Genomic DNA, 27,775 nt, shown 5'->3' on the forward strand with positions numbered 1-27,775 from the left:
AATTCGCCTTTTGTCGTGAAGCTCGAAATCGTAAATCGGGCCAAACACGGTGAGAAGTTGGATGCCCCCACAGCGTACAAGATTCCGAGGAGCACTCTCACAGCACGACATTGAAGAATAAGGGGAAGATTAGGGCTAAAGTGGGCAGACTTGCGACCCGGTGCCCGTGGCGCCCGACGTGTACGCATGGCCGTGTACGAGTGGTTCATCCAAAATTGCTTCAGCCGTGCAGATTTCCGCGTGCTCGGTGATGACTGTAAATTCCGACGAATGTGACAAAGCCATTGCCAGTGTTGCCGAAGTTTGGAGCGAGCTGTCAGAATTTCCGGAAGCCGTTGAAGAATCAACAGTGGACGAGTTTGTGAGTGAGAATGATGGTGTCGCGACCATGGGAGAGCCCAAAAACGAAGACTACACTATCGACATCGTACCGAGCACAAGTGAAAGTGGGTACAATGAGGAAAGCAACGACAGTCCTTGGCCCTCATCCTCTGAAGTGATTGGTGCGCTCGCACTAGTCCAGTGCTTCTGCGCGAATGCGGAAGGTTGCGGCCTCAGCTGCCTCGACTCCTCAGACAATGTGGAGAATTGCGTGCGTCACAAGCAGCGAAATTGCCTAAGCAGAATAAGATGCAGGACTGTTTTGTGCGAAACTAAACTAGTTTCATCAATAAAGCGATCTTATAAATGGTATGTGCTTTCATGACATCCAAATCTTTAGCAGGCTTATATTGAATTATGCTCTATATCGAACTAATAGGCGTTTTTTTGCGAGTTCGATATAGCCGGGTTTGACTGTAGTTATTTTATATTGAAACACAGAAAGTAGCCTTCATTGCAAAACAATGCAACTTCTGGCTGTGTCTTGCAGAGCACAAAAACTTTAAAAGAGAATACTAAATTGAAATGGCAACACCAACAAAACATTGGCATCCACCTTCTGCAATGCAGAAGAGAGTGACACTGGACTCGCTAATCTAAAGTTTAGGCCAAACTTATGCATAGTCTACATGCTCAGTGCTGATGCCTTAACTTTAATTGGAACTGAAGCATGGCATCCACTACTCGGCTGTGTCATCAAAAACCATTTCATATTGGCACAGGCTCTTTATCCACTATCTGAAAAGAAGACATCATCACGTGATGATGACAAAGCTGAGATGCAACGGAGGAAAATTGGTCTGCCACCTTATTGGCCAGCCGCTGTACCTCCCCACAGCTTTGGCCAATACCTGTAATTAGTGCAAATATACTATGTCTCTGCACTGTTTCCCACAATATCTTTGGTGAAGGTACTGGGTAACAATATCTCACTCACTAACAAATTCTGCAACTTATTGTTATTTTTTAAAACAAACCGCATTTCTAAAGCGAAGCTTTCTTTGCCTCTTTCTTCGACTTTCCCACTGCTGCTGCTGCTGCTGCTGCTGCTATGGGCTGCTGTCGTGCACACCGCCTGCCTTGGGAAGGGGGGTTCAGAGCTTGTATATAGATGACAAGCCCGAGTAAGAGAGGAAAGGTGACAACTCATTTTCACCCCAGCGTGTCGAATGTGCACAATGCCCTCTGGAGCTCCCTGGCCATCACCACATTAGCCACTTGACAGCTGTAATTATCCGTGACTCCCCTCAGAAGCATTGCATAAACTGCAGCACTTCCCTTTCTACTAATCTGTGAGGCCAGAGGGGATGCAGATAGAACTGTAGAGAGCAGAACCCCAGAAGAATAGGGAGGAGAAGAGGCAGTTCCCATATAAGAGAGGGGGTGGGGAGGTAACGTGAGAAGACAAGGAAACCCCACTACTATATGACAGCAGTTGCATGGAAACAGGACAAGCTTAAGTTCAAGGTATGTACAGTGCATTGCTGCTATTTCTGAAAAATAAACGCCCTGCAAATTTGTCAAGCCGGCTACTTACACAGGGCATGCAAAAGCAGAGCCGCATTAACTAAAGCGCACCGCAGAGTCCAGGAGACACTAAGGAAGCAGTCGACCATCAAATCAACACTTCTGTGCCCGCCGCATTAGCCTTGCAGCTATGGCATTGCTAAAAGCCGTGGATTTGATCCCAACCGCAGCAGCCGCATTTCGACAGGGGCGAAATAGAATATGCAGCACGAGCACTTAGATTTTGGGACACGTTAAAGAACATCACGGTGTCAAAATTAATCCGGAGTCCGCCACTACAGCTTGCCTCTTAATATGAGTGTGGTTTTGGCATGTACAGCCCCATAATCCAATTCCAGTTTAATACTTCTGCCACAATTTGATGTGCTATGTGAGAAAATGACAATGCTCAACCCTCTCAGAGGTTATAAAATATAGCGCATAACAACGCCTCACGCAAACATCTCTCCCTGTGTGTTCTGTGTACCACGCAGACAAACGCACGCGAGGTAACGTTTAACATCAACTCACCACTTTCGTGTTAGCCTAAATGTTTAAGAAATTAAGCTTTAGCCATCAGCATCACCACTAATTATTGTCAATCAAAGCATCCAGCACGGAAAGCTTCACTTACATCGAGTCCCACAGTGCGTGGGATCTGCTTAATTTTTGTACCTATTTCTTTGCAGTTTTCTTGTTTGTACAGGTATATTCACCCAGTACTTTCACCAAAGGTGTTTGAACACTTCATCGCCGGAGTACAAACACCATCATTGTTTTCACATTGACCACGTGACAAAAAATTGCTTATAATGACGGCTGTGCACACTGTCGCTGTTGTCGTCACAATCACGCATTCCTCTAGTTAAGGTCCGTTCACCACCCGTGTAGAACCAAACAGTAGAGTCGCACAGCCGCAGTAGAAAACGATGGTCTTCAACGGGGCTGTCATCATGCTGTTCGGGCTCAAAAACGCATCACACGCACAAGTCGATTGACACGAACACGTTCCACTTGTATTGCTTCATTTGATCCCAAACAATGCTAGGCACGAGAAATTCGTCACACATGCAGGTTGATTTACAGAAACGCGTTCTACCTTTTATCGCTTCGTTCGTCGTCGTGCTTTGGTGATCACAAACAAGGTGCGCACACAACTCTATTTACATATACAAGCTGTTCCACTACGCAACGCTTTCTTTGATTTCGAAACTGCTAGGCGTTGCCTGGGCCACGCGGGCGACGTCTGCAATGTTTCTCTGGGGATGGGGACTAGGGGACTCGACTGGCTCAACGGAGCTAGGTACATTTCATGCGACTTAGGAACCCCTAGGGCGGAAAGTACCTATATGAGCAGTTCCAATAGGTGACGCACGAGCCGCTGCAGTCAACCGGCTGTACGGGCATGCGAATGTAAATGCACACAGCGGCCAGGCGTTGAATGCTTCATATTTTGTAAAGTTGGTCGGACCAGCGTGTGTGCGATACAAGAAGTTGCGTCTGTGCAGCAGTGTCGACTCATATGCACTACAGCAGGGAACAGACACAGCGATTGACATTACTGTGTTTCCGGATGTTTCACACGGTGACATATTGAATTATGTAGTGTTCAGCACCAGTTTTGTTAATAAATGCGTACAAGGCACTAGAGGTGCACAACTACTTCACCAGTGGCTGGGTGAAGTAAATGGAAAACCAGAAAGTCATCCTCCTTGAAGAGGTAAGCGAAAGAGCTTTTTTGTTAGCTAGTTCCTCTCTCACCCAGGCGTGCACTGTCAAACTGCCCTAAGGTCCTGGCTGAGGCAACATGCACTCGTGATTGTGCTTAGCTGCCAGAAGTCTGTAGCGAGATTTTTATGCGATCGTCTCCTGCTTTTCACGACGCCTCCAACCATACTTCACACATACTTACTCAGATATTTCGTGTACGCATTGCGGCGTAGGTATGTTTGAATGCATGCACATTTCTATGCCGCCTCCGTAGCATGCTCGTCAAAAGCATCTCTGCTCACTTTTAAACCCTTCATGGCATATTGACATTGAGTTTATTTAAATGAAGATATAAAATCAAACCAAGTATGATTTAGAACCATTTGGCCGTATTGCAGGGCAGTTGCTTAAATCAAATATTTTACGCCATTTTATGCCATGTTTTAGGAAGAGGGATTGACCCCTTTAGGTGTGCCACAAAATGCTACAGTTCTTGCAGCCCATTGTACGTCGATGGAAGGAACAGGCAAAGCATGTTCCCACCTTGGCACTTGCCTGTTTGCTGTCAGCATGGGCATCCCAATGCAGAAAACAAGAGCTGCACAGAAAAGCAGAATGTTTGACTTCCTGCTTGTGTTGAAAAGGTTTAGCACAAGCGGATCAAGGGCATTGCTTTTACCTGCCCGAATGGAAAGAAGCTGCAAATGGAGTAGGGGATTGTGAACAGCTCATTGGCAGTGCTGCAGAACGAGTGGGATGTAATTGCAAGACCATCACCAGGCGAGCAGAGAGAATTCATCACCCCCCTTGAGAACAGCTCAACAGTATTCTTCTCTGCTACCAGAGTACAGCGACAAGCCCGTACGAACACTTCCAGCCCATCTAAGAAGGCTTTGCAATGAAGAGATGCTTAGAGCTTAGCGACACTTAGCACAAAGGCCAGCAAGTGCATGACCACTTACAACATTAGTGAGGCCACCGTTAATTTGGAGTCATTAACAAGGCTATGGGCCAACTGCATGGACTAGCTTCATTACAGGACTTGCACTGGCGAGGAGTATGTGTCACACTAATGCTGACCAGCCAAGTGTGTCATTACTCAAATGCAATCTGCTGCCATCCATCCACCACTGGGGCTCGACACACGAGGCAGACGCTTTGAGGGCCGGCCAAAGAATTGGCAAGGCAACAAGGTTTTCAATGTAAAAGGCCCCACCTCTGTTCTAGGCATGTTGGGGTGACACCCAATGCCCTTGTGCTGTGGCAAGGGTGTTGTAGTGCTGAAATGCCCATACCTCCTCTGGGATGCCCATGAACATGTGTCTCGTAAATGGTGTGCTGAAATTGCAGAAAGAGCATGCCTACTACTAGTATCCAATACAGATGCCTGTCTGCAGCGTGGAGTCTTGTGACTTGATTATGTGGGCACCAAAGTTCTATCACAGAAAGAGCATGCCTTCCGACAAGATAAACAAGATAAAGGCCATGCTGCCCAAGCTCTTCAGCTGTTACTTCAAAAGGCAATGAGAAGTTGAGAGAGACAACAAACCAGACAGTGCAGTGTACTGCATTCGCAAGGGCCCAGAGACTGGGAAAATTGTTGCATGTGACAACAGTGCATGCTCCTATAAGTGTGTTCACTTCTCGTGTGTTTCATTGAGATGAGCACCAAAAGCCAAACACTGGTGTTTCCCAGACGGTAGAAAAAACAAGGAGAATTAAACACTGTTATGATTAGGCTGAAATTCAGTGTCGCAAGCCCGAGCAACGCCCTCCTCTCCGAGAAAATGTCACCCCCCTGTTGCGTGCTGGGCAGACCCAGGCAATCAAGCAAGCCATGAAGGCCAGGAGGCCATTGACATGACAGGTCGCCAGCAAAACCAAACGCCTGAGGCGAACGTTCGGGCACTTCGATGGGCGTGCACACAGCTGACTTTAACAACGATCAAACCACGAGAGGTAAACAACCCTTTTAGTGGAGAGCTCTCCGCCAATTGCATTGGTTATACTTGGGATCAGTGAGGATAGCTATAGGGGCTTGTTGGTACGGCATATCTTATTTTGTTGTAGCACAAGCTGAATGACAAAGACAACAGAAAGGCACATCTGAGACACACAGTGCTAACTTTCAACAATAGATTTATTTCCAGTTCTTGTCGCTATATATATACACGCCCAAACGTCATATAACACATGTAAAACCTCGGTAAACATGAACAAAAACCAGGGAATCACACGCAAGCACTTTTTTGCCACGCAGATTGATAGACATGTACACGTTCAATGTGAACAAAGATAATCGAGCTCTTTTGTGGATAATGAAATGGAAGGCTTACTGACGCATCTGTCACCAAATGTTAATATGTGTCTAGCTTGTGTTACCAAGCGCGTTATCTCACGCCTTCTTCTACTCATGATGACTGTTTCTTTAAATCTTAGTTTGCATTTGCATCTCTGGCAATGGATGGCAAGAAAGCCGTCGGCAGCCACGTTGTTTACTTTGTTATTCTGTTCTCGTAGCTTGTCATTTATGCATCTACCTGTTTGACCAATGTAGGATCACCCACACCCAAGAGGAATGCAGTATACCACACCCACGATGCAATTAATGAATTTGTTTTTATGTTCCTTTTCGCATGCAGTACGTGTGATTCTCTCTGGCCTTGTGTTTCTACACAGGCTCACCAATTTATTAGGCACTGAAAAGACAACATTGATGCTGCTCCGAGATTTTACATACGTTTTGAGGGTGTATCTATAGCAATGAGAACTGGAAATAAATCTATTGTTGAAAGTTAGCGCTGTGTGTGTCAGATATGCCTTTCTGTTGTCCTTGTCGTTCAGCTTGCGCTACAACAAAATAAGGTATACTTGGGAGATTACCTAAGGCCATCCTGGCTCCCAAGTTAACCCGGACCACTCTGGTGAAGCCACCACCTTGTACAAATGATGTAAATGTATTTCGTCTCGTTTTCATCCTCGTGATACCCGGCTTCGTCTCCTGATTCCTGTAGTGAAACCTACCTCACCCAGTCTAGATCGTATCAACACTCAAGGGAGTGAAAATTGGGGCTGGGCACATCACTGTGCCATTTCTTGAAATAAAGTAATGAAAACATGTTATTGAAAGAAGAAATCACATTGTGTATTTTGCCACATTCTCAACACTAATTAGGCTGCATGTTTGTCGCATGAATCCACAGATTGCTGAGCTTTCTTGTTCTTTCAACTTTTACTTCTGGCAACCACACTCATGAATGCTTTGTAAAATGAATATGTGCGAGTTCCTGTTAAACCCATCTAGAGTGTCTACAAAGTTTTCGTATTTTAGTTTGTGATAATGAGTTTTCGTTTGCTGTAACTCATTATCACAAATAGGAGACAGAATGAAAAACATGCAACTTAAGCTATCAGAAGTCAGCACCTTCATTAAATAAAATTTGGAATTTTAGGTGTCAAACTTACGATGGCTATAAGGCATGCTTTAGTGGGGGTTCAACTTGGCTTCTTTAGAGGTCACTACAAAGCATGGTGCACTGTTATTTTTACATTTGGCTTCCATCGAAATGTGGCTGGGATTTGATCCTGCACCCTTGGACTTAGCTTTGCAACACCAAAGCCACCATAATAGGCTGTAACACCCTCATTAACATCTGCAGGAGGGGACCTAAGCTCAGCACTGGTCACCTTCTGTGTTGCAGCAATACATAATCGACAGAGCAAAGCACACGGTCACTATTTCGTCCAATGGCACAACTTTGTCCGCATTTCACATAGTTGACCAGTACAACTGATTTCAGAAAGAGAAACTTATTTCTTATGAGGCCGATAACTCTTTCAGCATGAATTTGCACATTGGCAAATTTTCTTGTGCTTTCAACTTCTATTGCTGACAACTGCTTTTTGCCTTTCATGAAAGCTGGTGTGTGCAGATCTGCACAGTAGAAACTAATGCTTTTTGCCACATTAAAGGGGGATGAGGGTCATGAAAACTTTTTTTTTATTTTTAAACATACATTGCTTAAATTTTGTGTGCAGATATATATTGTAGAATGCTGATTTCAAATATGTATCTAGATTTCAAATATCTCACTTGGAAGAAAAGATATGAAAGAATGCAATATTCCTAATTAGGTCATTTCTTAAGGCCCTTTGTAGTAATTTCACATTAAAATAAAGTGTTTTTAAAAATATGCAGACATTTTTAAAGGCCCACTGCACATCTTAAAAGCAAAGCAAATACCAATAAAGTAATTGTGATTATCAGAAACGAATACCAAAGTTGGGAAGAAAAAACAATATGGCAGTAATTAGCCTACTTTTGATCTAATTAATAATCTATCACATTTAAGAAAAAGCTGAAAGCTTTAGGATGTAGCTTATATATTACTAAAAATATATCTAGTTCACTGAAATCAGTTGATGCAAACATTATCAAAACTTCCTGAAGGCAAAAGCACTTGACAAAAAAAAAGAAAGTTGAGAAAATTGCATTTAAAGTTTTACTGCCACTACCTCTTTTGTCTATTGAACATATGGAAAACCTTTAGGCTCTAGCATGGTGCCCAGGGGTTGCTGAGCACAAGAACACCAAGTTTACTGAAATCGATTCATGAAAACTTTATCAAACCTTTCATAAGGCAAAGGCACTTGACGAAAAAACATATCAAGAAAGTCACAAGTTTTCGAATGCTCCTACGAGTTCACACAAGACCTGGGCAGTAGTCTCACGTCCTGTCAGGCTTGTGCTTCTTGGCCATTCTCTTAATCTGTTCAGTCTCTTTGTGACCCTTGTTAGACCTGTAGAGCCTTTGTTTTGTCCTTCTCAAGGCTCCTTCAAATGAGAGAGCTGCCAGGACTATAGCCAAGCTGCACTACAACAGCCTGCTGCTGGTTTGTGTCATTCCCTGATTGTAGCGGGACACTGCTTCAGCAACAGCCCTTCAGCAACAGCAATGAGTCATGACTGTATTTGGAGCTTTGGGTGCAGATCACAGAGTGCAGGCACTCAATGGCATTTTGTCTCATGCCATCACTGCAGTGCTGTAAGAGGGCCTGGTCATTAGCCTCACAGAGTGGCTCTAGTGCACTGCGAATAAACCTTGGCAGAGGGTTTTTACATGGTGGTGGCTCCTCTTTGTTGGCCAGGGAGGGGCACGGTTGAAGAGGCACCAGGAGTCCCAGGAGTCGTGACCTTCAGGACAGGGACAGAATCGGGGGATTCGTCCGTTGAAGTCATGTGCAACGGTATAGCCTGCACTGCCTTCTTCATTGCAGGAGTGTCATGCCTGTGGCTCCTCAGAGCATACCCATAATAGTTTATCTTCTTTATTTTATCCTGGGTAAGTCTCCCTTTCCCACCAAAATACTCTCCTTGGGCTTTCTTTTTCCCCACCAAGGTGCGACAAGCTGTCCCCATTCGCTTATTGACATGGTTCAGACAGTCTTTTTTCTTTCTTTTTTCAATGTCTAAGTATCCGTAGATGCTGTCTTGAGTCAGGGCATGAAAAGTGCTGCTATCGCCATCAGACAGAATCATTGTGTAGCGCAGTCCATTCTTCTGCATGGACTGCCTGAACAGGGTTGGTGCTGCTTCTCTCTCCATCCGTCCAGCATTGCAGTCAATGCTTTTTTTGACATTTGTGGGTCATATCCCAGTTACTGTAGCCATCATTATCATCATCGGGGTCTTCTTGGCAGCCATGGCAGTACCGAGAAAGGACAACGTGGTCCAGCACCAGGCCTGTTCAATAATGTAGCCCACAGCTATGCTTGAATTGTGGCTACGGGTTTTCCGGGTGCCATTAAACATGACATCCATGTTTCCTACAGGGTTGAGGAAGTCCTTGTAGAGGGTTTTGACTACTTCCATGCTTGCTGCCTCTGTGGCTGTAGCTGCTGCCTGGCAAGTTCGCACCAGGGTGTTCATGTGTCCCCTGAAGGTCTTGTGGGGAAGACCTTGGTGGGAGAGGTTCAGGGTGGCACAAAAGAAAGTTCGCTAGGGCTGTAATTCCCTCTTCAATGCTTTGTATGCCCTTCATTGCCCTGAGGTTGACCTCAAAGGGCATGATGTTTGATGCTCCGGTGACTCGTGGTGATGAAACGTGCTGCTCTGCGAAATTGCAACTTGAGCACGTAGCAGCAGTAGCCTCACTGCTATGCCGTACTGTCTCCCATTGCACTTTGTAAGCTCAATAGTAGCCATCCTGCACTTGCTACACGTTGCGGATGCAAAAAGCATCTGCAAAACTTTCATGTCCACGGTGATGTACTCCGTGCCGCGATTGTCGTCGTCACTCACCATGCTGATGCCTAAGAGCTCAAACTTCCACGAAGTCAAGGAAGATGTTGCATTGTGTGTGCATTCTTTGCGCTCCAGGCACACTCCGTGTCCATGTAAAATGCCATGTGTTGATGCGATGTGCACGCAAGCTCGATCCAGCTGCGCCCACCGGCGACGCCGAAGTTGAGTGTCTCGAGCAGCTTGAAGCAGCTGCGTCGACCTGCAGTGCCATGGCTTGCAGCAACATCGAAGTTCTCGAGGAGCTTGGAACAGCTGCGTCGATCCGTGATGCGATAGCTTGCGGCAACACCAAGCTTGACGTTCTCTATAAGTTTGGTGCAGCCCCTGCGGCCCACGGTACTTTACAACACCGAATAGGACATTCTCAATGAGCGTGGCGAAGCTGCTTCAATAGGTGGTACTATGGCTTGTGATGACACTGAAGGTGCCGTAGTTGTTTTCGATGATGTAGTGATCTTGTGCTAAGCACGTCTCCTTTTGCCGGCCGCTTTCCGCGTGCTTGCTTTCAAACGTGAGTCCCACACCATCAAAATATATGGCACAAAAATATGCATGCATGTACGCATGGCACGCCAGCCTGGCAAATAAATGTAGGAACGAAAATGCAAGCTGAAAGGGAGTGAATTAACGATGAAAATATTTACACGAACAATGCAAAAAGAGGCTGTGGGGTGCGAAATACTGTACAACAAAGAGAGGCCTCAAGCACACGCAGACAACGCGAAAGCACCACACTGTCAGCACACGGCCGCGCCGGCTCGGCAAGAAGAGGAGGCGCGTGCTGGGGCCAATTGGAGGGCTGCACCCAATCAACGTCACCCAAATTGTGTGCTTCACCCAGTCAGCGTTGCTCTTACGGAATTGCACTCCTCGAAAATGCTGCCGATGCTGTCGCTCCCTGGATGCCTTCGTCATGTTCAAAGGAGCCCAAATGAAGCACGGGAAACCAGCTTTCAAATGAGATCAAGATGGTGGTAACCGACTTGCATCGTCCGGAGCTTTGGCACCTTGAAATTGGAGCAAATTTTCGAGCTTGGCATTAAATTCAGGCCTACCGACACTTACAGATTGCCATTTTTTGAATAGTTAGAGAAGGAATTGAGCAGTAATACTTTGCAGGGTAATACTTTTGACAATGAAGACTTCGAAATTGCATTTTTTTTGAAAATTTGAATTTTTTTTTTCCGTTTCTTTGCGATTTCGAGACCCGCATATCCCCTTCTGTCGGTCAGTACAACATCCCCGGGAATGTAGCGAGCGTCACGCGAACTTGCCGCCGGGTCGGGCAGGTGGCAGATGAAGCAGCGGCACTTGCTCTCTACGCATGTACCGTAGCTGTGTGGTCTGTTGTGCAGATTGAACCCACTTCTCGTAAAAGTTGAGATACCCCTTCTGTATTTTGGAGAAAAACTGAAAAGCAACCTTTCTATGCATTAAATAAAGGATAACGAAAAACACAGGTCCACTATACAACAGAGAACCTCATTGATATTTGGTACAATGGAACATTGCTAATTCATTAGTTGAAGAGGAAAATAAGCACGTGATTATATGCAACATAAATTCTATTGATAAATAAAAATATTGTGTGGGCCTTCATATACTAGAACTGAGCTGTAATCAGTGCTGGCATACTATTTGGTGTTCCCGGAAAGTAGATTGTGCTGTGTAGCTTAATTTCTATGTACATAAGTTACTGATAGCATGCTACATTCTTCTTATGCACTGCTAGGACTGCACTGCTAGGACTAGGACTGTTCTTTCTTGCCCAAAATTTATATGCAATAAATTTTGTGAAAATTTTTCTCGTACTCAATATTCGGCTTACTTTTCTTGATTCGATACCATATTCAGTTCGAGATCTACTCTTCTGTTTTCAGCCACCTTTTCTCGAGAGTTGTAGCATGTTGCGTCTAGAGCTGTCACGGCCAACCCTGTTGCGATAAGCGTCTTTATTCTCTATCAAGCTGGTTGACTACATGTGTGGTGCAGTGCCATTAGAAGCATACTGCACGCATTTAAGAGGCGATAACCGAGACACACCGCTGTTCCCTGCTGCAGGCAGCAAAAAGTGATCTTTCGCTCTGGCGGCTTCGCATTCTGGCCTTGTCCAGCATCTCTTATTCATTTCAGCTAACTGTTGCCATTATAGAGCATTGCGAAATAGAAAAGCGACAAAGTGCGCGTCGGTTTGCTCAGGCTCCACCCGATCAAGGCGGGTGAGTGCCGCTCTCCACGCGAGTGTGTCAAGGCATTCTTGCCAGAATTTTGGGCTGAATTCGAGGAGCGCAAACGCAAGCTCTGCCAAAGCCACAAAATTAACTGTGCCGGGCTGTGCGGGCCCCGCCAGCTTTGCGTGCGTCTATATCTCGTGCTGCAATGCTTCGCTGTATATAGATATCGAGTACAGTTGAGTCTGCCACATTTTTTTTTTTTTACTTTGGGTCGTAGGTTTTACAGGTTAGTATGTTTTTCTCACGCATTTTTTTCACAAAATGTGGTTCTACTGTATTGGTACAGAATGTTGGAAGAGTATTCAGTTTGGTCTGTTTTGTATTTATGCCTACTTGTGCTGATACAGTAGACTTTTGTTGTTTGGGCTTTCTCGTGATTCTTTTGCTTAATTTGATCATAAACGAAGGTCCCTGCTGGCGACTATGGGCCAAAACTAACATTATTTCCATACTGAAATTGGCCCCTGCCAGGTGATTCTTCTGGTGTTTGCAAGCCTGCCTTTCAGAACCACAATAGATTCAAGAGATTGCCTGCTAAGCTAGTAGTAACAATGTCACATCAACTGTCCCCAATAATTTTGTTTGTTGTAGGATGAACTTGCCAAGTAGCTAGTGTAAACGTGGGGGCCACTGTCCCATTTGCAATTGTTGCAGTCATCATCATCATCAGCCTTGTTACGGCCACTGCAGGGCAAAGACCTCTCCCATACTTCTCCAACAACCCCGGTCATGTACTAATTGTGGCCATGTCGTCCCTGCAAACTTCTTAATCTCATCCGCCCACCTAACTTTCTGCCGCCCCCTGCTACGCTTCCCTTCCCTTGGAATCCAGTTTGTAACCCTTAATGACCATCGGTTATCTTCCCTCCTCATTACATGTCCTGCCCATGCCCATTTCTTTTTCTTGATTTCAACTAAGATGTCATCAACTCGCGTTTGTTCCCTCACCCAATCTGCTCTTTTCTTATCCCTTAACTTTACACCCATCATTCTTTTTTCCATAGCTCGTTGCGTCGTCCTCAATTTAAGTAGAACCCTTTTCGTAAGCCTCCAGGTTTCTGCCGCGTAGGTGAGTACTGGTAAGACACAACTATTATACACTTTTCTCTTGAGGGATAATGCTAACCTGCTGTTCATGGTCTGAGAATGCCTGCCAAACGCACCCCAGCCCTTTCTTATTCTTCTGATTATTTCCGTCTCATGATCCGGATCCGCCGTCACTACCTGCCCTAAGTAGATGTATTCCCTTACCACTTCCAGTGCCTCGCTACCTATTGTAAATTGCTGTTCTCTTCCGAGACTGTTAAACAATACTTTAGTTTACTGCAGATTAATTTTTGCACCCATTCTTCTGCTTTGCCTCTCCAGGTCAGTGAGCATGCATTGCAGTTGGTCCCCTGAGTTACTAAGCAAGGCAATATCATCAGCGAAGCGCAAGTCGCTAAGGTATTCTCCATTAACTTTTATCCCCAATTCTTCCCAATACAGGTCTCTGAATACCTCCTGTAAACACGCTGTGAATATCATTGGAGAGATCGTATCTCCCTGCCTGACGCCTTTCTTTATTGGGATTTTGTTGCTTTCTTTATGGAGGACTACGGCGGCTGTAGAGCCGCTATAGATATCTTTCAGTATTTTTACATACGGCTCGTCTACACCCTGATTCTGTAATGCCTCCATGACTGCTGATGTTTCGACAGAATCAAACGCTTTCTTGTAATCAATGAAAGCTATATATAAGGATTGGTTATATTCCGCACATTTCTCTATCACCTGATTGATAATGTGAATATGGTCTATTTTTGAGTGGCCTTTACAGAATCCTGCCTGGTTCTTTGGTTGACAGAAGTCTAAGGTGTTCCTGATTCTATTTGCGATTACCTTACTGACAGTAAGCTGATCGGTCTATAATTTTTCAAGTCCTTGGCGTCCCCTTTCTTATAGATTAGGATTATGTTAGCGTTCTTCCAAGATTCCGGTACGCTCGAGGTCTTGAGGCATTGCGTATACAGGGTGGCCAGTTTCTCTAGAACAATCTGCCCACCATCCTTCAACAAATCTGCTGTTATCTGATCCTCCCTAGCTGCCTTCCCCCTTTGCATAGCTCCCAAGGCTTTCTTTACTTCTTCTGGCCTTACCTGTGGGATTTCGAATTCCTCTAGACTATTCCCTCTTCCATTATCGTCGTGGGTGCCACTGGTAATGTATAAATCTTTATAGAACTCCTCAGCGACTTGAACTATCTCATCCATATTAGTAATGATGTTGCCGGCTTTGTCTCTTAACGCATACATCTGATTCTTGCCAATTCCTAGTTTCTTCTTCACTGCTTTTAGGCTTCCTCCGTTCCTGAGAGCATGTTCAATTCTATCCATATTATACTTCCTTAAGCCAGCTGTCTTACGCTTGTTGATTAACTTCAAAAGTTCTGCCAGTTCTATTCTAGCTGTAGAGTTAGAGGCTTTCATTGGCGTTTCTTGATCAGATCTTTCGTCTCCTGCGATAACTTACTGGCATCTTGTCTAACAGAGTTACCACCGACTTCTATTGCACACTCCTTAATGATGCCCACGAGATTGTCATTCATTGCTTCAACACTAAGGTCCTCTTCCTGAGTTAAAGCCGAATACCTGTTCTGTAGCTTGATCTGGAATTCCTCTATTTTCCCTCTTACTGCTAACTCATTGATCAGCTTCTTATGTACCTGTTTCTTCCGTTCCCTCCTCAGGTCTAGGCTAATTCGAGTTCTTACCATCCTGTGGTCACTGCAGCGCACCTTGCTGAGCACGTCCACATCTTGTATGATGCCAGGGTTAGCGCAGAGTATGAAGTCTATTTCATTTCTAGTCTCGCTGTTCGGGCTCTTCCACGTCCACTTTCGGCTATCCCACTTGCGGAAGAAGGTATTCATTATCCGCATATTCTGTTCCGCAAACTCTACTAAGAGCTCTCCCCTGCTATTCCTAGTGCCTGTGCCATATTCCCCCACTGCCTCGTCTCCAGCCTGCTTCTTGCCTACCTTGGCGTTGAAATTGCCCATCAGCATAGTGTATTTTGTTTTCACTCTACCCATCGCCGATTCCACGTCTTCATAGAAACTTTCGACTTCCTGGTCATCATGACTGGATGTAGAGGCATAGACCTGTAGAACCTTCATTTTGTACCTCTTATTAAGTTTCACAACAGGACCTGCCACCCTCTCGTTAATGCTATAGAATTCCCGTATGTTACCAGCTATATTCTTATTAATCAGGAATCCGACTCCTAGTTCTCGTCTCTACGCTAAGCCCCGGTTGCACAGGAGGTGCCCGCTTTTTAGCGCTGTATAAGCTTCTTTTGGCCTCCCAACTTCACTGAGCCCTATTATATCCCATTTACTGCCCTCTAATTCCTCCAATAGCACTGCTAGACTCTCCTCACTAGATAACGTTCTAGCGTTAAACGGTGCCAGGTTCATATTCCAATGGCAGCCTGTCCGGAGCCAGGGATTCTTAGCACCCTCTGCAGCGTCGCAGGTCTGACCGCCGCCGTGGTCAGTTGCTTCGCAGCTGCTGGGGACCGAGGGCCGGGGTTTGATAGTTGTGTTCATATAGGAGGTTGTGGCCAAGTACTGCACCCGGGTGGCCAATCCTGCTTTGGTGAGGGAGTGCGTTACCGGTTCTGGTCAGCGGGATCAGGCCACACTCCAGGCCTGTTTATGCAATTTTATCAACACGCAGATATTTTTTTTTTTAATCAGGTGGAAAATTGCGCGGCACCGGGATTCGAACCACGGAGCTCTTGCACGCGAAGCGGGTGTTCTACCTCTATGCCACCACGGCAGTTATTATTATTGTTGCAGTGTCGTTTGACAAATTCAGAATATCAAACACACTGTGGACCGTAAGGAGGTGGACTTGTTGTCCATAGACAGCGATAAGGTGCTGTAACGTTGACAAAGTGCTGATGACGGGCTTTGAGTGTAAATAAATTCCCATTCTGATTTTGGTGGCTTCGTTTGTTTCTGATTGTCATGATCAGATGTATGCTGCATTTTTCTTTAATAGGGTGTGTGTGTTAGTTTCGTGCCTGCTCGAAAATATAAGGAGTTGGTGTGCATTAGGCCTAAGCAGACACTGATAAATGTTTAGAAGAACTTGTTGTTGGGCGAGTTGGTAGATATTAGCGAACATTGTTTAACTGCGTGAACAAACGAACCACAAAGACAGCATGGGACATGGACGGGCGCCCGTCCATGGTGGCAAGTCTTCGCCCGTCCATGTCCCATGCTGTCCTTGTGGTTCGTTTGTTTGCGCAGTTAAACAATGTTCACTTCTGAAAGTGTCTGGGCATTTTTTCTGCTTCAACTCAACCCGCCAGATAACTGGATCGGTCTTGTCAAGTGTAGAGAATTTTAAGTGTATTTCACTGTTAGAATATGTTTAATTTTTATTCAGAAACATAGCTGTCATCCCTGTATTGAATATATGAATTCATATAAGCTGAGCTAGGGTTGGTAATGCATGTGCCTTCTCTTACCCTGTCCAATAAAGAGTTTCTGCCTGTGAGTTGAGACTAAAAAAGGGAGTGTCAGCATCTTCTTTTGTTTTTTTGTTCTTGTAGAAATGTTCCATGGTGTGTGAGATTGTCTTAATCTTGTACACTGGTGGTATACTTAAAGCTGACAGCAGCCTTGTAGTTGCCCTTCCTCTAGGTGTATTGCCAAAACCAACAGACAAATTACTCTTCCCTTAGTCTTTCAATTCATGCTTATTCACGTGTATCTCCCACAAACTTGAACAACGAAAACAGCTGAACTTACTGCAGCAAGCAAACAAGTTATTGAGTAAGCAAGTTGCAAAGCAAAATAAAAATGAGAAAAGCTACTGCCATTGCAGAATAAAGGGAATGTGAACTCGAAACTAATTGGAAATGTTAATTTGTCAATGGGAAGTCTAGGTCACTGCACAGAAAATAAGGCTGCAAGCATGCAGATCTTATCTTGACAGTGAGAGCAGCTTCCCCTTGGGATACTAGTATAGTAATATCCTAAATAAGATGGATGTAAAACATACATACAGCACACATTGCCTTAGCCTTGCTTTGTCCAGCGTGTAAAGAATTTGTGCTGCACGACATGGTACCTGCAGCAGCAGCTGCAAGCATCTGCTGCTGCAGGAAAAGTGCAGCAACAGTCGTGTGGAATTCAACAACCACTTAATCTCTGTTGTGTTTTCAATAAAAAGTTGTTATTTCTCCAAGTGCCCAAAAAAAGAATAGTAGACTGTTTGTGTGAACCAGTCCTCTGTAATGGATATGTGCAAATAAAAATTTTGCTTGTCACATAAGCTTGTGTAAAAATATTGTAAAGATATTCAGTTTGAGGGTGTCAAGTAATTTCTTACTGCCCATATTAGCTGTGCACTTAGATGTTGATCCAGTTCCAGTTATAAGTTGCACTATGGCACTTGCAGTGGACATTTGGTCAGTGGGCTGCATCATGGCTGAGCTCATCACAGGCAAGACACTGTTTCCTGGCAATGACCGTATCCTTTGACGCTTGATATTTTGGTAAAAGTGGGTTGAACTTTTTTTTTTTTGATGCCGCTGCTTTGTGTTGATTTTCACAAGTGTGAAGCAGGTGTTGTCAGTCCAGGCAGAGAGAACTGCCACGATGCCTCACCTGTTTGTTCTCAGATGCTCTAAGGCGGGCACTTGCTGAGCAGGGCCTTTTAGCAGCAGTGGCATGATGTGGCAGATTTTATGGCCTTCTACAAAACAAGGCAAAAAAAAGTATGTGAATGTTACTATTTAGGTTGAGGCTACAGTAGACGCCATGACTAAGTAGTTGTTGCCGCTGTAGTTGGTGCAGGCATGTTTACACTTTCTCGGCCCTCAAGAGGTGTGATCTTAAGATAGGTTGCTGCAGGACACAAACAGCTTTCCATGAACATCACGAAAAACAAGGTGCCCCAGTCAGCCCCTGGCTGTGCCAGTCGGATATGGTCATATTTATGGTCTCCTCAGCAATATGAACCGACTAGCCCAGCAACATGTACTTCTGGATGTAGAGCAGCAGCTTGAAAACTAAATTGTGCAAAATGCTGGCTGGCCACTGCAGTTTGTTCTCTGCTGACTTACTATTGCCACCATTGTGAGAAATGTGTTCCAGTAAGGTGTCGGCGATCACTTCACCCGAGACAGAAACAAGGTGCGGCTGAGGCTGTGCATACAACAGCTGTGAGTGCAGACCATTGGTGGTGACGGCTTGAGGAACAAATGTGGAACACTTCCACTGAGGAAGTGCTTTGCTTCCTCGCAGATGTCACACAAGTGACAAATAGATGCCCCGAATGGCCACACTCCAGTGAGAGGGCACCCCAGAGAGTGTGGTACAGTTATTAGAGGCATCCTTTATAGCAGGTGCAGTGTCCTACCTACAAGCTAGGCTGTTGAGACTGGCCTGCCCTATTAGGGCAGGCCCTGGAATAGAGCATGTGCAGCAGAATAGAGCATAGAGCATGGAATCTTGTCCTGGACAGGCATTCTTGAAAACCCTGCAGTTAAAGACTGGTAAGGAATTCAACAAAGGATGAATGCAGACTTGCTACTGAAATTATTGAAGTAAAACATACAAAATATGTAGGATGGCAGTACCTCATATGTACACCACTGGGTCACTTGTGAACAGAAGAAAAAGCAGCAAACAGCACAATTGTTGATCACTCATGTGACACGTGCTTCAAAGATGCAGAAATTTCTTGTCTGTTAGTGATAATGACGGCTTGCCTGTGCCTCCAAGTATTCCTATATGAAATTTCATTTCATTTCATTTATTTCCTGCTTTAAAGAGCAGTGGACCTCGGGAAAAAAGCCGTAGCTTGACAAGCTCCTGAGGTCCACAAGGTTCGTTGACAATGACACCATCGAGCATGTGGTACAAAGATGGGATGTAGAAACATGATTCACATTCTAGTAAAAAACAGTACTTCTGCGTTGCTAAACATAAAACACCAAGTAAGACAGCAGCATAAGATACACACAAAACAACAAATGGAGGTGAACAAATAAAATACAAAATTTAAGGGCTTGAAGAACGCAACTTTAGAAGAATATATGCAGAAATAACGGCACTAATTTCATTGTAACAAATACATTGGCTCTAAGTTTAGGTAAAAAAAAAAGAATGATGACAAGGTTTAATGTACACAAGTGTAAAAAACGGAGACAGTATACAAAAGCATAACGAGATGCTCCCAACTCATGCTGCATTTCAATGCAGCCCGATTTGTTAGCACACATGATCAAGATGTGATGTTTACCTACTGGAATATAGTATGAGGAAAAAAATTGTGAGCATAAATAATCAAGATATGATGTTTACTCACAGGAAGGTTTCACTACATATTTCCGCAAGCTACGTATTTCACTTTTAACTGGTACTTCCGTTAGGATAAGTGAAACCATACATAAAGTGAAAAAATAACACTTATCAAAAGAATGCACGGAGGTCGATATTGCTGCACCTGTTAATATCAAGGGACACATCATAAAGGCGGTTCAATAACGCTGGAAGATAATATTTAAGCATCTGTTGCATCCGTGGTGTGTTAACAGTGTAGTGCCTTGGATTACGTAACAGGTATGCCGGCAATAGCAGTTCTAAATTAGCTAATTCTGACAGAGTTGAAATGTTTTCCTGAATTTCCTTTTTGTAGCGTAAGCACAGACGTATGTCGAAAATACTGAATATTCGCGGTATAATTGCTGTCGTGGAAGAGGTCTGCGGAGAGGTGATCATAAGGTTGGTTGAAGGCAATTCTTAAAGCCTTCTTCTGAAGGAGGTAGACTTTTTGTGGTGTACGGAGCAGTTCCCCACACTAGGTTACAGTAATGCAGATGCGACATGAAAAGCGTTTGAAGCAGAAGCAGTTTAATTTTAGGCGAGAAAAAATGGCAATAACGAGAGTCTATGCCGACCGCACGAGCAACCTTAAGGCTTACATGATCTACGTGGGTATCCCAAAGCAGTTTTTCCATAAAGCAGATTTCTAAAGATTTAAAACTCTTAACGATTTCTATTGTACTCGAGGCATAGCAGAGTTTTCTGGAGAAGCTTAGTGACTTTCCTTTTGGTCGAAAGAACATTGCTATCGTTTTTGAAGTGTTTATTTGTAATTCGTTAAATTTTATCCAGTGGGCAAGCACTGAAAGAGTTTCATTTGCAAGGGTAATGAGGTCGTATGGGCGGTCCCCGCTATAGAAAATGCTCGTGTCATCCGCATATATAATAAAATATGCATTCTTATTAACAATAATGATATTGTTAATGTATAAATTAAATAGAAGGGGGCCTAAAATACTTCCTTGTGGGACGCCAGCCTTAATTTGTGTTATGCGCGAGTAACTCTCATTGATACTGACATACTGATATCTGTGTGATAAATAAGAGCATATTAGCTCCAGAAAATGACCTCTGATACCATATCTCTGAATTTTTGCAAGAAGAGTGTCATGGCTAATGCTATCAAAAGCCTTTTTGAAATCTATTTTTTTGCTTCAAGGTTTTGTAAAATAAGTTCTTTCTGGGCTACTAATGCAGTTTTGTTGGAAAATTATTTGTGAAAGCCGTATTGAGAATCAGTGATACAATGGTGATGAGTGATACAATCTTTAGAAGAGTTAACTGCTGGGCTAGTTGGGGATCTTGCATACTAAAAAGATTTTGCCCTAAAACAACACACACAAGAGAGACAACGACACAACAGTTGAAGTACCGCCTGTGGTGTCGTTGTCTCTCTTGTGTGTGTTGTTTTGGCGCAAGATCGTTTTAGAATGTAATAACACTATGGTGATCCAAAAATTGGTGTAGGCATTTAGCAATTACTTTCTCAAGTCCTTCGGAAAAAACTGGTAAAAGGGATATTGGCCTATAGTTACCGATATTATTGTGATCACCTTATTTAAACGCTGGTATTACCCTGGCTAGTTGCATTTGCATGGAAAAAATACCACTTTTGAGGCAAAGGTTAAAGATGTGAGTCAATGGAGGTGAAATTACATCTATAACATACTTAACAGGTGCGATCTGAAGTCTATCTGAATCCCTCGAGGTACTATTGTGTATCCCCACAAAAACTGCTTGAATTTCTGCGTTGTCAACTGGAGTGAGGAAGGCACTGTGGGGGTTGTTGTGATCAAGATATTCAGTCGCTTTCGGGTTATATGGTGACGGCAAGTTATCAAGGAATGAGTCATTAAGTGCATTAGCTAAGTTGAACTTACTTAATTCATCACCACTCACTGTTAAATTATCAGGAGTTTTCGTCGCGCTAGAAGGGTTGGACAGCTGTTTCCATATGATATCAGTACGGCCACTACTACTCGCAAAAATGTCAGTGTAGTATCTGTCCTTACCAGTTCTAATATCACTATTTAATTTGTTGTGATAAGCTTTGTACTGTGTCCGCTGATTGGGCTCTCTCGTTTTAATAAATGTCCAGTAAAGTTTTTTTTCCTCAATACGATGCAGCATTGCAACTGAAATCCATGGTTTTCTAACTCTCCATTTTTTTACCTTTGTATAGGGAAAGCTATTCTTATACAGGGCCATAAACTTGCCTAAGAAAGTGTCATATGTGTTGTTAGGACACATTATGGAACAGATGTTGACCCATGACTTATTTTCTACGGCTCTGCGGAAATTCTGAAGTCTATTCTCCATGATTACTTGATGATAATAACCCTGATCAGGCGATCTCCTTGCATCATGCTTTTCTATACACATATATATTCCCATATGGTCACTGATGTCACAGCAGATTACACCTGTTTTAATTTATGCTACATCAAAACTAGTTATAAAAATGTCAAGTAATGTTGCCGTGGTGGCAGTAATGCGAGTGGGCTCTGTTATTACATTTGAGCAGCCATTTGAGGCAAGAACAATTTCAAAATTATTTTTGATAGCATTATTACACAGCATATCAATGTTAAAGTCACTGCCCCACACAGTATTGTACTTGTCATTAATGAACTGAAATAATGTATCCAAGCATTCCAGAAATCAATTATCATGCAATCCTCATCATGATTCTCATCACTGTTTGGAGGACGGTAAAAAACTGAAGAAGCAGTACAGTTGCAGAGAACTGTCAAGACCTCGCAGCAATCACTAATGAAGCTTAGTTCAGGCAGAAATTCACATTTCATAGATTGGTTCACGAGCAGGGACCACCTTTCCATCCATTTTGACGATTTAGAAGAAATGTTTAATATGAGGGCAGCGTGAGCACATACCAAGTCTCAGATATCATGAGCACATCACTCGAAACCAAAACTTTCCAGCACGGTAGAAAAATCATCAAATTTATTGCAAAGGGACCGCGCATTAATATGAAAACATTTCAAGAGTGCGTTGGACAGATATGGAACTCCAAGGTGAGTTTTCAAGTCTGCAGGAAGGACTGGATCAGGCATGTTTGTGCTTTTTGAAGTTTTCAACGGTTGTCACCCAACTGCCCTCAAGAGGAGCCCTGATCACTACCAGGCGTCATCAGATCCAAGTCATGCACTGAAGTTATGCATATAACCGTGGACGATTCGCTTTGCGTTGCAAAAATTTTGCCATTGCTCGTCCATACGAACTTCCAACCTGCTACTTTCTTACGGGCAATGGCCACACCGAGCAACTGTTTATTCGCTCGAGCGTTTACAAATGCCGACTTGTTAGGGCCTTCAAATCCAAGGGACTCAGTCGTCAGGCGTGTCTTCTGTGCCATTCCTAAGATGACATTTCATTTTGACCAACGAGTGAGGCGGATTATCACATTTTTTCTTTTGGGTTTTATACTTTCCACTTTGTGGCAGATGTCAATGTCTGCATATGTAACTTCCTCACCCAATTTCTCAACTATGCTTTTAACTGCAGCGACTTGGTCACAGTCTTCAGGTAGTCCTTTAATTTCCAAGTTGTTTGACCTTTGGTGCTGTTCTAGCTCATCCACTCGTGCCTGTAATGGCCGATTTTTCTCTTCAAGCTCTCTGTTTTTAAGATATTAAGAATGAGCTTTTTCATAGCTGGCAGTGATGTGGTGGTAGCCTTAAAACGAGGTGTCCCAAAGTGGGAACTAAGCACCATATGTGTTGCCACCAACTTTCACAGCCTTCATCAACTTTACCTTTACCATATACTCACTCCAGAGAACCCAATTTTGTGAAAGCCATGCCTGAATTTCTTTTTTAAGGCTACTTATGCAGGGAACTTTTTCTTGCCTCACCTAGTGGTACTGCACGTTGTCCAGGACTATCACACTGTCGGGGAAGGCATGGTAGTGGCGTTTCTTGGAACCATTTTTTATAATGGGGCCCGTCCATCTCTTTGTAGTAGTCTCCTGTGCCCTTTTTCACTTGCAATATTTTTCCGGAGCCTTGCACAAAGCCATTCTTATTTCTGCAGTCTGTCATGATCAATGGGGCCCCCTTACCACTTGGGTTCTGCAGGCCAACTGAGAATCGGGCCCTTTTTGCTTGCCCAGCAGTTTTAACCCTCTCGTCAACCCACACCTCTTCTGCCCTGTGTTAGCCCACGTTTCATCGGCACGGAAAGTGGGCCCGCGTTGGCGCCACAGTTCTGCAGCTTGCCTCCTTGCGGCAGCGCTCAACTATGTGGATAAGGAGGGCGTTGCGGGACCGTTTCTTAAAGCAAAAACCCGTCTTCTTGAGCATGCGAAGCATTGTTGCGGGTGAAAATGAAGGCAGCATTTCATCCTCATTGAAGTGAGAGGCATGCTTTGGCACTGTGGGGATTTTGTTCCTCTTGAAATAGTCATGTACTACTTGTCACAGCACGTTCAAGTCGAAATCGTCGAGTTTATTTTTCCTTTCGCAACTTCTACCACCGCGGGAAAACCTCTTCGGGGATGCCACCTCGCCATTTCTTTGATCAGAAACCAAATGGTACAGAGAGGGTTCATACTGCCACTCTTACAGAGTTTTTTTTTGACCGTACCAAACACATGTAGGGCTAACACTAACCTTGCTTCTTTTGGAATATAGTACTTGATCTTTGACCTGTAGTGCTTCGGAAATTCATCCGACACCCTTCCAGTGGTCATCATGAACCGTGCTAGAGCGGAGTAGCAAATTATTGGCGGAATGGACAATTGGGCTTTTCGAGCTTTCCACATCATCAATGCATCACCGGCGCTGGTGTGGTGCCACCTGCTAAGTTGACATGAAACCACTTTCGTGGCTCAGCACCGCCTTGGTAGTCCTGTCAGCAGCAAAACAAACAACTTGTATAAATAATAACGACAGACAATACCCCTTGCTATGCCCTCAGCATGAGTTGAGAGTAAGTGATAGATTTTACCTCTTATTTCTTGCTTTCTGGGCGGAGAGCCAGTAACAACATCTTGAAAGGGTGGTGCAAGACGATGAAGACAGAAGGCAGTAACACACAGGACAGCTATAATAAAGGAAGTTCGAATAAAGTTACGTGCGAGTTCAGTGCTGTCCTGTGTGTTGCTGCCTTCTGTCTTGGTCGTCTTGTGCCGCCCCTTCAAGATGTTCAACCAATACCAACTCGCCCAAAATGTCGATCCTTTTATAGCCAATAACAAGCACGAATTCAGATTGAAGTGGACCGTCTGGGCCGTATGTGGGTGGGCAGTGTGGGCAGGCTGCCATGTTGCTGTACGTCATCGTAGTTAGAGTGCCTATTACCGTTACCGACCAGTAACTGCCACAATAATTCAGCGTATGTGACATGCATGTGCGGAGGGCCTAACGTATCGCTGTAATACATCTTGCAAGAAGCCAAGCTAAAACCCTCTTATCTCATTAATAATGAGACAGTTACGCCCGGAATCATGTTCTGCTGCACAAGGATATTGCCTGTGTACACCTCGTACCTTTGGCAATGCTGCAAGTTAGTTGTAAGATGCAGTACAGAGGGGTTTGTTGCTGCATAGCGACGCGTTACTGTGGCCCTGCTGTGCATCCCTAGCATAGAAGCTACCACCAGGAGGTCGCCATCAGAGAACTTCTTGTTGGCCCTATGCACTAAGCTCGGTTGGCAGGCCATGTCTGCGGACTCTAATGTGGCTAGCAGGTATTGAAGGCACCTGGGCATGCCTATGGCTATGATGTTCAGGCATTTGTTCGCCCGCATCTCGATTGCATGAGGAAACTCTTCAAACGCCTAGCAATCCTGAGGTGAGGGAAAACAATGTGCCAGTTCTGGAACAGAGCTGTTACAGCGATGTCCTGGGCCTTGTTGAATGCAGCTGGGAGGGCCCATCACGGTGGACGAGAATCCATCGGGAATGCCTGCTCATGAAAAACACAAGGCAGACGCAAAGCATTTACGAAGGAGCTAGCGAGCATTCCACCGAACGCTGATAGTGTTGAGGTTCTGACACACCAGGAAGATAAAAATGTGGATGCATCTGCCCATGACGGCACCTACAAAGGCTCTCCGATGCCCAACTTGGTCGCAATAAACATGCGAAGCATCAACAGAATACAAACAATAACACCACAACTTTGAGGCTATGACACTCAGCTTTGCCAGCTGAGTATTGCCCTTTCAAAGGAATATTGTTTCTAGATGTGTCATAGTCTTAAGGTTTCAGTGTTTTTGTTTGTTTTTGTTAGTGCTTTGAGTGTTTCTCGCCACAAGATTGGGTAGCACCCTATATATATTCTCCTGCCTTCAATAAAAGATTTCAACCGATAGTCTCTGCCCTGAGTGTAGTACTGAGGGCCTTGCTGTTTTGTTTGATTTTCCTGTATGGTTGCAAGTGCTCATTCATTTATGTGTCTTAAAAAAAATTGTAGTTTTCATGCAGATTTCAGGCAAAGGCAAACGAAGCTAATGGTTGTTTTTTCAAAACAAAATTGGTGGATGCGGCTGAGACATTTGTCCGCTTTCTTGGACCTTAAGAATTATCTATTTTCTTCACATTTCTCTCCAGCACCACAGAATAGGAATGAACAAGCCTTTGGTGGAGTTGAAGCATTAAGCAGTGATTTGCCCTCTTTTTGAGCCTATGGCCCTTAGCAAATGGTCTCCTGCAGACATCCACCTTCTGAACATGATCATTCGGCTCTTGGGCACCCCGTCCGAGGAGTTCCTCGAGAAAATTAGCAGTCTCAGTGTGAGTGAGTGGCTTGCTGAACCTTGAGCTGAGAGTGAATTCTTTTGAGTGTGTTTGTTGCAATGCAGCACCCTTGCATTGCACCTGCAATGCAGGGGTGCCACCAAGTTTTGATGCCGTGTGTGCTTCCTAGGTTTTGCACCCACTGATGGGTGACGCGCATTGCTTGGGCAGCTCTGCTCTGATGCAAGGCTCTTTGCCCTTGACTCTTCCCTGGGGGGGCGGCCGGGGGGGGGTGCAGACATTGACCAACTCATGCACATCATGAGCGTCACAGGAACGCCTGATGATTCTTTGCTCATGAAAATGACCAGTGAGGAGGTAGATGGACTTTTCTTCTGGCTTGCGTTGCTGCTCGGTCATGGCCCTATCTTGACTACTAACTGCCTGCCGCGACTGCACAGTGAGCAACAGTGTGGCATTTCTGTTTGCGTGTGCACCATGGCATTGTGTGGTATGCTTTTCATAATCTGCAGTATGTGTGATTTCTAGTCAAGCAGGCAGCAAAGGGAATATTGCACTATCGGCTGTTGACCCATATACACTGCTTTGGAATCTGGTTTCAATAGAATAGAACAGGGCTTCTCAAGCATGTTGGTCCCAAGGAGCCCCGCTAAGCTCCATGAAGTGCCAATGACCCCCCCCTCCCCTCCCTCCCTTCCACCTCTAATAGTGAGGCTAGGCATAGCGCACCGACATGGTTCAAACTGGGTACATTCATTACGTGCCAAGTCAAGAAGGTGTCGCAACCACGGCATGCCGACAAAGAATGACAGTTTTCAGTGTTTATTGTTTATTGTGCAGGGACACTTATAACATTTCATCACTAGATGTCTTAGAATTGGTGCCGAATCTACTTTAAGTACAGTCATCATCATCAGCCTGGCTACGCCCACTGCAGGGCAAAGGCCTTTCCCATACTTCTCGAACTACCCCGGTCATGTGCTAATAGTGACCATGTTGTCCCTGCAAACTTTTTAATCTCATCCGCCCACCTAACTTTCTGCCGCCCCCTGCTACACTTCCCTTCTCTTGGAATCCAGTCCGTAACACTTAATGACCATCGGTTATCTTCCCTCCTAATTACATCTCCAGCCCATGCCCATTTCTTTTTTTTGATTTCAACGAAGATTTCATTAACTCTTGTTTGTTCCCTCACCCAATCTGCTCTTTTCTTATCCCTTAACGTTACCCCCATCATTCTTCTTTCCATAGCTTGTTGCGTCGTCCTCAATTTAAGTAGAACCCTTTTCGTAAGCCTCCAGGTTTCTGCCCTGTAGGTGAGTCAGTACTCACCTACGGGGCAGAAGACCCAGCTGTTATACACTTTTCTCTTGAGGGATAATGGCAACCTGCTGTTCATGATCTGAGAATGCCTGCCAAATGCACCCCAGCCCATTCTTATTCTTCTGATTATTTCAGTCTCATGATCCGGATCCGTGGTCACTACTTACCCTAAGTAGGTGTATTCCCTTACCACTTCCAATGCCTCGCTACAT

The 27,775-nt window shown here is 44.5% G+C and overlaps 1 protein-coding gene across 7 annotated transcripts in view; it reads left to right on the top strand.

The window, feature by feature from the left end:
- The window catches only part of p38b (p38b MAP kinase), a 457,389-nt gene that overhangs the window by 226,503 nt on the left and 203,111 nt on the right, over window positions 1-27,775 (top strand). For 3 of the 7 annotated variants that reach the window (XM_055070036.2, XM_050177283.3, XM_072284306.1), the window contains one exon: window positions 17,589-17,660. In XM_055070036.2, the coding sequence (XP_054926011.1) occupies window positions 17,589-17,660 (72 nt within the window). Of the gene's footprint in view, window positions 1-17,588; window positions 17,661-26,196; window positions 26,277-26,517; window positions 26,598-27,775 lie in introns of all 7 variants that reach the window. The other 4 variants (XM_050177284.3, XM_050177286.2, XM_050177282.3 and 1 more) reach the window with 2 other exon arrangements.

The sequence above is a fragment of the Dermacentor andersoni genome, chromosome 9 (assembly GCF_023375885.2).
Source record: "Dermacentor andersoni chromosome 9, qqDerAnde1_hic_scaffold, whole genome shotgun sequence".
In the NCBI taxonomy this organism is placed as follows: domain Eukaryota; kingdom Metazoa; phylum Arthropoda; class Arachnida; order Ixodida; family Ixodidae; genus Dermacentor; species Dermacentor andersoni.